At 33.0% G+C, this 15,133-nt stretch overlaps 2 protein-coding genes across 4 annotated transcripts; one reads left to right on the top strand and one right to left on the bottom strand.

The window, feature by feature from the left end:
• Nucleotides 1-164: 164 nt before the first annotated feature.
• Nucleotides 165-6,877, bottom strand: LOC108736362 (low-density lipoprotein receptor-related protein 6). Its single transcript, XM_025981597.1, has 13 exons — nucleotides 6,521-6,877; nucleotides 6,079-6,314; nucleotides 5,761-5,957; nucleotides 5,416-5,706; nucleotides 4,293-5,245; nucleotides 3,365-3,677; nucleotides 2,910-3,194; nucleotides 2,473-2,753; nucleotides 2,059-2,304; nucleotides 1,847-1,998; nucleotides 1,537-1,787; nucleotides 903-1,088; nucleotides 165-773 (listed from the first exon to the last, which is right to left on the bottom strand). Exons 1-13 carry the CDS (start codon nucleotides 6,588-6,590, stop codon nucleotides 236-238), a joined length of 3,999 nt encoding a protein of 1,332 aa, XP_025837382.1. The 5' UTR covers nucleotides 6,591-6,877; the 3' UTR covers nucleotides 165-235.
• Nucleotides 6,878-7,622: 745 nt separating this feature from the next.
• Nucleotides 7,623-14,590, top strand: LOC108736369. 3 transcript variants are annotated; one of them, XM_018468766.1, is made up of 12 exons: nucleotides 8,503-8,687; nucleotides 8,750-9,243; nucleotides 10,298-10,378; nucleotides 10,433-10,495; nucleotides 10,552-10,614; nucleotides 10,670-10,732; nucleotides 10,788-10,979; nucleotides 11,087-11,337; nucleotides 11,516-11,664; nucleotides 11,723-12,484; nucleotides 12,990-13,493; nucleotides 13,703-14,590. In XM_018468766.1, exons 1-12 carry the CDS (start codon nucleotides 8,515-8,517, stop codon nucleotides 14,352-14,354), a joined length of 3,447 nt encoding a protein of 1,148 aa, XP_018324268.1. In that variant the 5' UTR covers nucleotides 8,503-8,514; the 3' UTR covers nucleotides 14,355-14,590. The 3 variants fall into 3 exon arrangements, with proteins under 3 accessions (XP_018324270.1, XP_018324268.1, XP_018324269.1); XM_018468768.2 differs by lacking the exons at nucleotides 8,503-8,687; nucleotides 8,750-9,243 and adding an exon at nucleotides 7,623-7,930; XM_018468767.1 differs by lacking the exons at nucleotides 10,552-10,614; nucleotides 10,670-10,732.
• Nucleotides 14,591-15,133: the final 543 nt, after the last annotated feature.

Below are 15,133 nucleotides of genomic sequence, written 5' to 3'. Positions count from 1 at the left end.
TTTTCAATTTTTGATTTGTAAATATAATTATAATTGTTAATTTAACTATTTTAGCGTTAAACTTTTAATCACTGCGAGTGGCAATGGGATAATGTATGCGATTTCTTTTTGGTATTTCGCCTATTTCTGTATTTTTTTCTCCCTACTTAGGAACTGATTTTTTAATATTTATGACATATAAAAAATTACTACACAGGTTAGGCAGAAAATAGTGCTGCTGAAAGCTCTAATGTGGTCAGACGTATGTAATTAACTGTGCGGTCAAAAATAAAAAAAAATACCTTTCGATGCATTGGCCATTAAGGCAACGAAACTGATCGTTTCGACATGTGGGACATCCCGCCTCGTCCGACCCATCCTCACAATCCATCTGACCATCACATCTCCATGCGAACGGTATACAGTCTTTAATACTCTGTGTTTGCGTAGAACAAGTAAAATGTTCGTTACCACAATCTGGCAATGCGGCACAAGTTCGTTTGTCATCTTGTAAAGCAAGACCGTGCGGACATGCGCAGGCAGCACTTGTGCCGTTCATCACGCACAGGTGAGAACACCTTCGAGGGTATTGTGCACAAGAGTGATTACGATCAAGAAGTTTGACGGAAACTAGATCGACGAGGGATGCGTGGCTTATGACGACTGAATGTGAACCACCTGTTTTCAATTCCCGGCCTTGTAGTTGCTGGATTTGCTTGTCCAGCCAGTACAACCAACCCGAATAGATTGTTAACTGCGTTATTTTTGAGTTGCTTTCATTTAAAACGACGTAGCTTAATTAAAAAAAAGGAGAAAAACGCTATTAAGATATATCAACAGAAGCCTGAATGATTACTATTTAGTCTTATTTTTTTTAGAATGTAATTGTTAAAAAGTTATATTAGTTAATAGCTTTAACTTACTGATTGTCTCCATCAATATTGCTCATATAAATATTCTGTCCTTGAGCCCAGACAATCAATTCATTTTCAGCATCTACAGCAATAGCTGCTATGTCAGATCCTTTAAAAATCACAATCTTCTGTGTTCCATCCATTCTTGTACGAATGAGAGATGGAACGGTCCCAACATTAGTGTAAAATAATAATCTGCAATAAAAATTACCATTCTCCATAAAATTTTCTCATGTTATTGTATAATATCCATTACCGATTGAATTTTTACTAATAAAAAAGTTAAATGTCATTTGAAATGGAAAATGAAATGTGTTGTTGAAATAATACAAATTAATGCAACCATTCCGTATATTTTTATAAAATAAATACTTCAAAAAAGTTTTTACTTTTAGTAGCGGTTAATATTTTAATAATTATCAAACATCAATGTGAAATCACCCTAATTTCTTCCCACTACAGATTACCTCAAATTAATGATGAAAAAGCCAGGGGNACTCTTACCACTAACCTACGAGATTTCCAGCTAGGCTGTCACAGCAGCAACAAATTTTTCCTCCTAATCTGTAGTAGGACGAAATTAAGTTGATTTCACATTAATGCTTGATAATTATTTATAAAATAATTTAAATCAGTAACTGACCTTTTTGTAGGGTGTATTGCTAATAGTCTAGGTTTCTCTCCCTCCTTCTGCACAACAACTCCAACAGCGGAATTGTTATCTAATCGTGTAACATTAATAGCTTCCTGAGCAGCACAAGACCAAAACAGTAAACGACCAATAGCATCGATCGCGATATCAAAAGGATGTTGGTTTTGACTACCTGGTACTACAACGGACATGTGAAGTCCTGAATCTAAGGCCCTCCTAATCGAATGAGTCTTTCCTTCGATCTTTAAAATGAAAGTGACTTTTAATTTAATTTTTTATTTTATTATTTAAAATGGCATACCCAGTATAAATAGTGATTCACTGGATCAAAATCGATTGCCTTTACGCCTTTCAAGCCTTGAACGGGAATAAACGCTTCAGTACAATCTGATGTATCGGGTAAAAGGCGAACGACTAGATTCCTTTGACTGTATAGCATGAACTGTTTTGGTGCTTTAAATAATAAAAATTATTTATCAAAAAATCCAATTTTATATAAAAATATAGATTTACCTGTGCATGTATTATTTTGTAGAGTATAATGTGTAGGACACGCGCATGTGAATGATACATCATCATCCGAAGTCTCAGAAGGGCGTGCCAAACACAAATGCGAACATCCTCCATTATTTACAGCACACTGAGTAAACCCTTTTTGTCTAGATGAATGAAATACAAGCAGATCTGTTACTTTTTCTTGCATATAATGAATTTTTGTGTGATTTAGTCCAGATGATTTTTCTACTTTTGATATTTCTCCTACAAAACGTCAGAAATAAATAAAACGGAATAATGAATACATAAATTACAAATCTGTAAATCTCACGAAAATAAGGTATACTCTCTAGTTATTAATTTAACATTATGACATCAATAAATTTAATATTATTTGTTTATTTAATTTTTATTAAAAAAAAATGTATTAACCTGTGGATTCATCGCTCCAATAAATATAATCTTTGTACAAAGTAAGACTGTTAGGTCTGACAATATCTTCTTTGACTATAATTCGTTTATCCAAACCATTCAAATCAGACGACATAATTGCTGGAGTATTTGGTTCTGCCCAAAATAAACGTTTCTCTTCATAATCTATTGTTAAACCGGTTGCAGAGAAAGCATTTAATATTAGGGTTTGTGGATTCGTGCCATCCATTGCGGCTTTCTTAATACTTCTTAGTCGTCCCCATTCTGACCAATAAATATAACTAGAAAATAAAACATTTAATACAAAAAAGTACACAAAATCACAGTGCAGTGGTAGCGGGGTAGCCACTATCTCTTGTCTTAATAAACGATCAGATTACTTATGAAAATTATTCAATAAACATAAAATATTTTTAAACAGGATAAGGTATACATACCCTTCTTGAGGGTGCAAGGCTATACTACGAGGGTTATCAATATCTCTCCACAAAAGAGTGCGTCGACTCGAACCCCCCAAACGGGCTACTTCAATATGATTTGCAGTTGAATCGGCCCAGTATATATTTTGTGCAAGCCAATCAACAGCAATACCATCGGGAGACATAAGACCTAATTCTATTACTCGTTGAGGATCAGATCCGTTTATGTAGGCTCTCATTATGACCTTCTGTTTGCTATCGCTCCAATAAATACGCTTATTGGCAATATCAAAATCTACAGCACTAGAACAGAGGTATTGAAATTATTCGTGTATAGAATTTTCCCATTAACTTAATAAAATTATGTCTATTTTAACCATACAGTGTTTGCATTCATTCAAAATTACTATTACCACTATCTAATTCGATGGTATTACGCTACTAAAAAAAAAATTCAAAAATAATATCGCTACCTGGCGTATTTAATACCAGTCACTGGTATTGCCATTTCGTTGTTTTCATTCTCGATGCTGATTCTTCCAATACTGTCTTTGTGCGTAAATAATAAAAAAGCTTCAGGTACAACGCACTTATGACGATCTTTGGTTAATTCGTAGCCTATTTGGCACGTGCAAACGTAGGTTTTATTATGTCTATAAAGGCAAATATGGGAACAACCTCCGTTATTCACACCACACGGATTACTACTGCGTACTTCCCCCAATCTTATCGCTTTGAGACCCATTACATTGGCTATTTGGTCGATTATTATTTCTCGGCCACCCCCTGTAAAAAAGTTCATTCTAACTATTATAAACTCTAGTAAAAATATGCCATGTAAAAAAAATGAATTATTTATAGCTATTCTTTTAAACTAATGCTGTTATACAAACTAACCAGCCGACCCCTGTATGTATAAACATTACGGCACAATCATTAATCGAAACTATGCATTTCACCGTGTGAACTCAACGAAATTTGTACATTATAGATACAGACTTTTGATTGTTTATTTCATTAACACACATACACATTATCCTTGTTAGCTAACGCTCATCGAGTATTATTAAATAAACCTTTTATCAAAAAGTTTGTTTTGGAATGAAGACTCCTTTATTAGCAATAAAAGTTTGGTTTTTTAACACCAAAACAAACAAATAACTACTCTCCTCCATAAAAACTTACTATACTTATTTTCTTATTAACATTTTTTAAGAGGTAATTTATAGATAATATTTGAGTCAGTATAATTTATTATTACACCTTACAAGTCTTTACCTTTACCTATTTTTGAGATAATCAGTTGTACTTGTGCATAAGTAATCTGTCAGGGTTCCGTTTTTTTTTTAAGAAATAAAAAACCACAAAAAATAAGTACTATCTCATATATAACTAACTTACCTGTTTCTTTATGGACCCTGTCAATAGCTCTTCTTTGCCAATCAGTCCAATACAGAAAATCGCCCATTAAGCTAAATCCGAAACTATGGGGTAAATTATCACTAATTAAAACCCGCCTATCAGATCCATCCATGTTTGAGTACTCAATTCTATCCAACTTGGCATCACACCAGTAGATTTTCATCAAGTTCAAATCTAAAGTAATACCATTAGGCCATCCTAAATACTTCTCTACAATACTTTCTCTTTCACTGCCATCCAAGTTAGACCTCTCTATTTTAGGACTTTTTTCGTTCCAATCTGACCAAAACATCCAACCTAATTCAGGAGCAACAGCGATCGCTCTAGGATCAAGAAGACCTTCACTAATAATAACTCTACGATAAGACCCGTTCAAACGCGACATTTCGATCCTGTCTATTCCCGCATCAGTCCAATACAAATTGCGTGCCACCCAGTCTACTGCGATCCCGTCAGGATAAGATATTTCCGACACGATTACGTCCGTTTGATTCGTCCCATTTAAACGAGCACGTTGAATTTTTTTGACCTCATCGTCTGTCCAATAAATATAATCTTCCACAGGATCATAATCGACCGCAATTGAGTATTTTATGTCCGTAAGGGGTAGGATTTTGAGAGTGTAATCCGGGGAATCTAAATATATTATACATATGTCTGTGCGTCGCGCAAGTATAAGTAATTCTTGGGGACCGCTTGCGCATGTGTGGTTATCTATGAGTTTGATACCAATGGGACATGCGCATGAGTAACCGGGAGGGTAAGGCGCAAGGAGACACAAGTGCGAGCAATTGCCGTTGTCTCGTTCACAAGGGTGAGGTAGATGTGGTTGGAGACGAGCATCCCACATATGAATATCCATCGGGACAAAGTCCGAGTGGATAAATTCCTTTGGTTCCATTGTCGTATTCGCTTCATAAACATGGATAGACCTGTAAAAAAAGACATATAGAAATGTAGTATCGAAAAGTATAATAAATAAACATATTTTGAAATATGGAACATTTGAGAAAATACTTAACAAAATTCTCTAATGCAGTTTTGATTAACTATAATGTAATAATTATAATTACTGATATGCTAATCTTAAGTACAGTATTACCATGATTTCCAATCAGTCCAAAAGAACTTATTCTGAAATTGTGCTAATGCAAAAGGATATTCAAGCCCCTTTCTCAATATTGTTTTCCTGTTTCGTCCATTATAATCCATTACATCTATGAACAACAATTTTCCATCGATCCAGTAAACTAATTCTGCCTCATAATCAATAGTTAGACCATTTGGCCAAAAAATTTTTTCTGAAACTATAACTTTTCTAGTAGATGGATCTCCATTCATGCCAGCTCTTTCTATTTTAGGGACTTCTCCCCAGTCAGACCAAAACATAAAACTAAAAATTGTTTCTTTTAAATAAATGAGTACAATTTATTGTATTTTATTATACCCTTTCATAGGAACTAGAGCTATGGCTCGTGGCTGGTCAATATCTGTCCAGTAAAGGACTTTACGATATAACCCAGTCATGGTTGCAACTTCTATGCGATTGGTTTCACTATCCATCCAATATAATTTATTTGTAAACCAATCACATGCTAGTCCATCTGGTGAAAGCAAACCATTACCACTAGTAACTATTTCAATCTAAAAAGAAAATATAAAATATATGAATAATAAAAATATGCTAAGCATTTTCAAAGAACGCTAATACAATATTATTAAATAAAAAAGAAGAAATTTTTAAATAATGTATTTATTGCTATACCTTATCTTTTGTTTCCACTCCATCATAGGTTGCACACTGTATACTTTCAAGATTGTGGTCTGTCCAGCATATTTTTTTGTCTGCATAATGAAAGTCTAATGCTGCTCCGTCAGTTAAATTTCGAATAAGAACAACAGGTTTAATTTTTGTATTATTGGTTTTTGCACTATTTGCTATTCGTATATCCTTTTTTGTGGAATACAACAGTAAGGGTTCATCACAATATGTTACTTGAACTAAAAATGAATAACTACAATAACCCCCAAAAAAGTAAAACACATTATAACTTAAAATTTCATATAAAACAGTAAACATGACCAGCTGCAGATAGCAAATATTAATATAATATCATTAAACATTACATTAAAATAAACAAGTTTGCCTCTGAAGGATGTATTCGCGTATTGTATGTATACTATTGGTTAAATAATAATTTACAAACCATTAGCTATCAGCAAACAAATGAGAATCTCCAACCATTGGAACCGGCTAATCATTTGAAAAGTATTCATTTGTTTTTAAACTACATGCTTCTAAAACTAACTATTGTTACAATAACAATAACATTAATTTACTTCTTCAGTTGTTTTGGCCATCGACTACATTAAAAATACCACCCGTGAATTATTACACACTATCAGCTAATACTAACAATCTTAACGTAGGTATGTATAAAATATTTTTTTTGAAATGTATTTGTGAATTATATTTACTTTAAACTGGTAAAATTAATTGGTTTCATGTTTGTGTACATAAATATAAACAAAACGTAGAGCTTCACGTAACAACTACACATACCATAGATAATAGACACATACCATAACCCATCGACGTCTACTAATGGACGTGCATTAGCGGTCAGAATTGTGGTACAACGAAAGAAAGAGATGGAACGAAGTTTCGGATAATATCCATCTCTCTCACGATAATGCGTGGGTGTGTCAGGAAAGAGATAACATTACTCCGAAACCATACGCCATCTCTCTCGCTTTTCGAGCCAAGAAATTATTACAATAACATACGGCTAAGGCACGTCCATTAATATATGTCTATGCCATAACCCATACATATCCAAAAAGATGCATTTTATTTATTTGCATCATAGATAAATACGCATTTTATAGAGTACAATAAGCACAATAGAGTACGCAAACGTAAAATAGATCGTAGCTTAAAAAGTTGTCGTAGATGGGTCACTGTGCCATTGAATTTTACGCCGCGTGATATGCTGAGGACAAACTAAAAGTAAAAGGCGGGAAATTTAAATACCTTGCTATCTTGCCCCTTTCCCATGGAGCTTAGAGAGAAGGAGAACGATCGCTACGTACTGAAGCATAAATTTGCGAAGTTAGGTGTTTATGGTGTTTGTAATTGTGTTCATAGTATTTTGTTGTATATAAATTTGAAAATTAGATTAAAAACTAACAAATAAATTGGATGGCAACTCGCATGAAACGAACTTACCGTGCGTAAAGAAGTTTCTCTTCAAAAATAATATTATTTTGAATATTATACTAGAACATTGAGTATAATAGATATCGTAGTGGACGTTATACAACAAAATGTAAAATATAACCTAAAAACATAATATAAGAGGTGTTGTAATACAGTTTACAAACTATTATTCGTGTGTGTGGTATTTCATTTGGAATATTAAAAATTATGGCAAAAACATCAACAGAAAGATCGAGAATACACCGTCAACGAAAATCTCAGCAACCCCAAGCTATACGACAGGCACCAAAAACCGGTGCCCAACGAGTACGTGAGTACAGAGCGCGTCAAAAAACATTGAAAGCGACAGCTGCTATTGTTAACAATCCTACGTCACAAATAGGAGACATAGCTGCCGGTATGTTTGTGTGTTTGAACATAGGTGTTTGATGAAGTTTCACTTCAGTAGCGTGTTGTATAATCACACGTTGTATTTTTTTTAAATAAATAATATTACATAAACTTATATAAAATGCTGATAGATCATTTTTAAATTGCGCAAAACAGCATGGTTTTTATTAAGACAACTTAGCAACCGCAGCGCCTTACTTTTTTTCTCCATATTTCTTGGACACTTCTACAGCGATCGTTCTCCTCTCTAACCTACATGGTCTTACGTCTTCCTAGTCTAGGGTCTTACCCCATAGATAATGTCTTACCCAAGCACCTAGGCCAAGCACTACACAGAATTACTGCATTGCAAAACAACCATAGATAACAATAAATACTGCTTTACGATTGGCCGCATAAATTGCCGCCACAGCTCAATATTTTTAAACCTCTCTTGTCTATGCTTTAATATGTCTTTAATCGTTTGACATGTCCATTACAACAATGATACAACATGTAGACAACATTAACCTAAACTGTGTTTTGGATTTTTCTTTCCACTACTTGTAATTTGTTTATCTGTTTTATTAATTAAGGATTAAAAAACTAAACATGGAGCCATCGTCAATATTTATTTTTAAAAGAGTTGAAAATAAGAAAGATAGTTCAACAGTGTATAGAACAAATTTTATGAGTGAAAGTGACGCTCTTAAATGGTTAGATGAGTATTCAAAAAAAACAAATACAAATTGGATTGTTAGGAATGGAGTTTACAATCCCCAAAGGTTAAATTTTGCGTTAAGATATTGCCACTGTTGTCATCATTTCAGTTTTCTTATTATTTTAGATTAGTATTTCATAAGCATTTTGTTTGCCAACACTCTGTAAGAAACAAAACAGGACAGGATTCTAAAAGAAATAGTGGGTGTATATCAAGTATTGATATTAAAATTAAAAAGTGTAACAAAGCAACACGAAAGAATGACGTATTTTTAAAAGGAGACTCACCTTTCCCAGGGATTGTTAAGATGAATATTACACATAATCATGCAGTCGATACTTGCGAATCCTTAAAATTTTTAAGAATGGATGATGAAATTAAAAAACAGTACATAAGATATTTTGAAGATGGATTGGGAGTTAGTGAAAGTATTAAACAACATCAGAATATAACTCTTTTAAACAATGTACCTAATTTGCCAGAAGTGACAGCTAATGCTCGAATAAATCCAACATATAATATGGTCAAACAACTATTCAATAAATGGAGAAAAGGAGGTTTTGGTGGTGTAATGGATAATGTAGCAAAAATAAATGATAACATTTTATATGTCAAACAAGGTTAGTACAACTAAAAAAAAAGGTTAAATTTAAAAAGTAGTGTTAACGACCGGTTCTGTAACGCTGGGCAAGTACATTATGCTATCTGGACTAACTTCAGTTAAATAACGTCGCCTGATTGGTCAGGGTTTACCCGCGTAATGCAAAATACATATTGATTAATATAATTTGATTTTTTTAGTAGGCTATTCATTTATTTGATAGCTTTTAGACTATTGAAATTAATAAAATGAAGATATTTTCGAAAAAAGTAAAATTAGAAAGTTATTAAATAATACATACAAATAAGAGCAAAAACATGGCAACGACAATACCAGACAATACTCACTCCGTGAGTCTTCCGTATTATAATAGAGGCTGATGGAGGTGGCAATTTATGTGACCAATCGCGTAGCAGTATTACGGCTGCTTCTGTAACGCTGAGGTAAATACAAGGCGCAGCCGGTAACAATTCTAAAGCGAAAATTTTGAAAAATATGTATTGAAATCATGAACAAGCTGTAAATATTGCAAATCGCGAGTACCACCATATGTAATTTATAGTATTTAAAAAGAAATAAATTGATTATTCGCCATTATAAAATTCTTCGTGACTGTACCGATCTTCAACGAATCAGCAAGAAAGTAAGCGTTCAAAAGAGTGAAATAGAGCAATCAAACTATTCGTTATTGACCTTGATTCCTTCTTCAGACTTTGTTCTGATTGGTTGCAATTTACGCTGTTGCCAGTTAGTGAGATATGTCACGGATGTGTCAAAACAATTTAGGCTTATCGCTAGGCGTTTAGGCTGCAGGCTGCAGCAATGTTAATATTGCGTATTCGTCGGTTTGTGTCGCTAGCCTTTCTGACATACTCCCTTCAAATATTTCTTTGGCTACCTAGTATTTTTATGATTTTACGGGTGGCAAAATACACTATTCTCAGTCAAATGTATTAGTCGTGTTTGATTAATTGTATATATTTTGTTAATCTGTTTTTGAAACGGAAGTTTTTGTAGTTTACATCTTTCAAAGAAATGTAATATTTTTCATGAATTAGAAGTTTTGTGATTAGGAAGTTCAACCATGGAAGATCTGTTAGTACCTGAAGTTTGTCTCAGCATTAGTGAAACAAGCACTATTTTGTGCAATGATGGTAAAAATAGTGTAGGTTTATTGTGTTCTTGCTAATATTTATCGTGAATTTTAGGTGCAAATAAGGAAAATAGTAATGAAGTTATTAACGTGACAGACACTGTTTGGAACGATGATGGTAAAAATAGTGTAGGTTTTAATTGTGTTTCTGCTAATATTTGCAATGAATTTCAGGTGCAAATAAGGAAAGAAGTAATGAAGTTATTAACGTGATTGACACTGTTTCGAACCAGGATGGTAAAAATAGTGTAGGTTTATTTGTGTTTTTGTTAATACTTGCCGTGAATTTCAGGTGCAAATAAGGAAAATAGTAATGAAGTTATAAACGTGACTGATCCTGTTTTGAACGATGATGGTAAAAAGAGTGTAGGTTTATTTGTGTTTTTGTTAATATTTGCGGTAAATTTCAGATGCAAATAAGGAAAATAGTAATGAAGTTATTAACGTGTCTGACAGTTCAAAAAGTGAAAATTCTGATGAAATTGCAGCTCCAAAGATTCCAATAGATTGCTTTAAAGAACTCGAAAATATAATATCTGCTACAATTCCAGAAGAATATTCTCTCGAGGAGTTGGCACATTATCAAGAACTTTTTCGTGAAGGTACTTTATTTATATGTATAAAGTAATTTAGGTTATAATTTTTATAGTTATTGACAATTTTTTATGGTATTTTCAAATTAATGGTTGGAACAAATGTTTACTTTTAGCTCAGCCAGGCATTCAGTTTTATCGTGTGCACTGTACGGCCTGTCAAGAACATTTGGGTACAGCACCTGTTAATCAGAACAAAAGATATATACATCCCCTTTTAAAAGTGATATTGTGTAAACATTGCTATGACTTTTACTGTAGTGGAGAATTTGAAAAAGATGAAGATGGTAGCGAACTTTATTGTCGTTGGTGTGGTGAAGGAGGAAATGTACTTTGCTGTGCTGCTTGCCCATATGTATTCTGTAAAGTAAGAAAATTTTTTACAAATGAGGATTTTAGATTTTTTTGTTGTTATTTTAATTTTACTAACTACATTTATTAATGCTTGGAATAGGTGCATTGTTTTTCTGGAGTACTGAAGAAATTCCACTGTTGGAATGCCAATTGGTTTTAATAATTTCACTAAAATTTTCATTCTATTTCAGAAATGCATTTGGAAAAATTTGGGTAGGAAGAAGTTGGAAGAAGTCAAAGAGAGTGATGATTGGTTGTGTTTTGTATGTGTTCCATCGCAAATGATTAGCCTGAGAGTAATGACCAGAGCACTTTATGAATATACTTTATCTGAAATTAAGTAATATTAATAAAACCCGCTAACACTACATACCTTTCATGTTTCATATTTGTTTTAGATGTGCTAAATTGGCGAATGATCCTGAAAGATTAAGGAAAGATGAGGGCATATGCTGTCAACGTAAACCAAAACCTGTACCGGCGAAACGAAAAAGAACTTCATCTAATGATCTGCCATATGATCCTTATTTAGATAATACTGGATTTGAAGTAAAAAGAAAAGTGCGACAACCAGTTTTTATAAAACCAAAACCAGAAACAGAATCAAGTAATAAAGGAGAAGTATTTTTGAACACCCAAGTGGAGGATGAAGTGGTGTGCACACCCGATGTGTTTCTCTTCATGGAAGATGAAGAATGCGAAACAACAACAGCAAACGCACCATCTGTTCCTGTTAAGCAGCCACCCCCATTGATACCAGCCCCTCGAATAATGCCAATTTTAGATGACGTCACGATAACGAAAAAGGCTAATACTTATCAATTACCAAAACCCCAGCAACAAATGCTGCCAGATGTGACTCTCATTCAGCCCCGGACTGGCACTACATCTCCTGAAACAAAAAATAAAGTTGTGAAGCCCATGATTAAGTTTTCAAATACGACGTTAGGCAATGGACATTCTGTCGTAACTGTGACGCATAATTTAAAAAAGACAAAACAAACAACACAACTTTTACCTGGTTTGAAACATGAGTGGTTTGAGCGTGCCACTCAATTATCGAAGCGGGTTAATTATACCCTTTCATCACGACTAGAATCTTTAGCGGTAGAACAGAACACTGCCCTTACCCTCGAAGAACTCGCTAACGTGCATAATAAGTAAGTGATTTAATATTTAGTTTATTTATTTAATCTAGTATAGTATGTATTGTAGTATGTTTTCATATCTTAAATATGCACCTTCTTTTCTCCACAGTTTGCGCATGCTGATTTTCCCGTTAACTTAGCACAGTTTCTTTTATCTCTATTCATTTTATATCAGTAAGCTATTCTATCAACACTATTTTCAGCATTTTTTTATTTATGCTTGCTAAATACTAAAAATGTAACTTTTCTTATCCTTTCTAATTTTTTAGTTTTTTTCATGTCTTGCAGCCAAGAACGTTAGTTTGGATGTAAATATCGTGTATTTTTAATTCTTCCTAATTTGTCAATACTTTTGCAATATTTGCACAGTAACTTCGTAAATTGTATTGACTAATTTCAGATCAATTTTCGAGCATATTGTTCATATTTAAAATTTTATTTGTAATCCAAGATAATATTAAAAGAAATATTTCTGTACATATCATAGTTATTTAATAAATTTTTTACTGTTTTATAGACTACAAGAGGTATTGAGTAATTCAATCAATTCTCTGATACAAGTTCGAAAGAATCTGCGCAGTGAGTTCTTAGATGGTTTAACTAAATTGAAGTTTTCAACTACTATTACACCATCTACTTCATTGTCTGAAGATGACGACGATGTCATTTGTGTGGACGATAACGAAAAACAACAGAAGCAACCCTTGAATAATCAACCGCCTCCTGTAACTGAAAATAAGCCACGGGCGGGTGCTTTTATTAAAGTTAGACCTCTTGCGACTTTAATTAATCCGGAAGCTCCCATTGAAATAATAGATGACATTGAAAAGACTGTGTTAAGTACTATGGATAAAGCAAAAACTGCAGAAGACACTCGGAAAATTACCGAAGTTGCTACAAATGAGACAAAAGATAAAAATGAAGAAAACGAATCTAATAAAAAAGAACCTAACAAAGAAGAATCTAATAAAGAAGAACCTAAGAAAGAAGAACATAACAAAGCAAGTCCAAATAACGAAATGTAAGTTTTGAAATATTAATAGAATAAGAAAATTTTAATTACATGAGGATGATATTAATTTTTTTAAATTGAGAAAAACTCTAACCAACTTCTTTTATATTTTATAAACAATTTTCCAATATTCCAAACCATATACCACCCTAAAGCTAACTAATCTTAGTTGTAACGATTATTATAAATTGAATTACTAATATTTTCTTTCTCTGCAGTGTGCAGCAGAAAGATGAATTAAAGGATGTGGATGAGAATTTGAATCCCGAAGTTCTTAAGCAAATTCAGGATGCAATAGAGCAAAGTAAATTAGAAAAAATGCTACATGACACCGTTCGCGCTGATATTCCAACGGAAGAGTTGAAGAGATTTTTGTCAGTGAAAGTGATATTGAAGAGATTACCATTGGAAATGTTGATGGCTAAACGAGCACAAATTCTCGCCAAAAAAGAAAACAAAGTCAAAAGGATTATTGAGCAAAAACCGATAGAAGACGAAATGCAAGATATTGAACAACTTCTTGAGACGAATGTTGTTGCTAAAGCACCGGCGAAATTTTCTCCCGAAAACCATCCAGCTGAAGAGACAAATGAAATTGAAGAGGAGGAGGATTCTACTGAAGACGAAGATCCAGACTGGTACGATAAAATTGAAACAAGAGAAAAAATGAAAGGAGAAGAAAATTCAAATGATCCACAAACTGTCGATTCAGGAATTGATGTGGAATGTGATAGAGTACATACGATAAGTAGGACAGAAGAAAAGGATGAAGAAGATGATGATAAGGAAGATAACGCAATGTCGTCATCTACGTCGAAGGATAACGATTTTCGGATGAGATTCGCGTCACAGGTCGAATGTGACGCATAATTCCTTATATATTAATTATTAGAACATTTACGGATGTTGTTGTTTCATTTCTGTTAGTTCCTTTTTTAATCGATCAAACGAGATTATCGTAGTTTCAAAATGTGTATTAAATTATTTGATGACTTAATAAGAAATCCCTTTATAGTCTAATCTGCCCCAGTACATGTACACGTCTTTAATTTAGTGGAATTATTATTCAATATGCAATATTGTACATCAGTAAAGTATGTTTTATATTTATCGCAGTATTTTTTGAATATGAAACCTCTTAGTTTCATCAGTTTCATTTAGGGCAGTACTATATGACTGAATCAAATGTGTATTTAAGGGATGATGGGGAAATCAAAATTTTGTTTTTGTCTTTTTGTCGTTTCCTAGGTAATCGTAATTACAGTAAATCGAATAAACTGACTGAACTAAATGAACCTTAATATGTTTATTTATAGATTTTAAGTAATTGAAATTGTAATTGCGATTAATATGTTACGTCGTTTTTGAGTATTAAAATGTACAGTATTCATTTATAAATTTCATCTCTATTTCATAATATTTGGAAGCGTTGCGTAATTATTTTATTCGTGAAATAAATATACTAAATGTTTTTTCTTTGTTAAATAGGTACTACGTATTAGTTACAAAAAGACGGTTAAGTTAAAAGTAAATTTTAATTTCTGAACTATTTGAATGAAAAACATTTTGCAGGATTGTAATGGAACTGTTTCTTTTATCAAAGAAAAGAAAATTTTATAAATATAGTAGTGCTATAAAAGAGTTTTATG

Source organism: Agrilus planipennis, unplaced genomic scaffold, assembly GCF_000699045.2.
Source record: "Agrilus planipennis isolate EAB-ADULT unplaced genomic scaffold, Apla_2.0 scaffold122, whole genome shotgun sequence".
In the NCBI taxonomy this organism is placed as follows: Eukaryota; Metazoa; Arthropoda; class Insecta; order Coleoptera; family Buprestidae; genus Agrilus; species Agrilus planipennis.
This window is presented reverse-complemented; position numbering and strand designations above follow the sequence as displayed.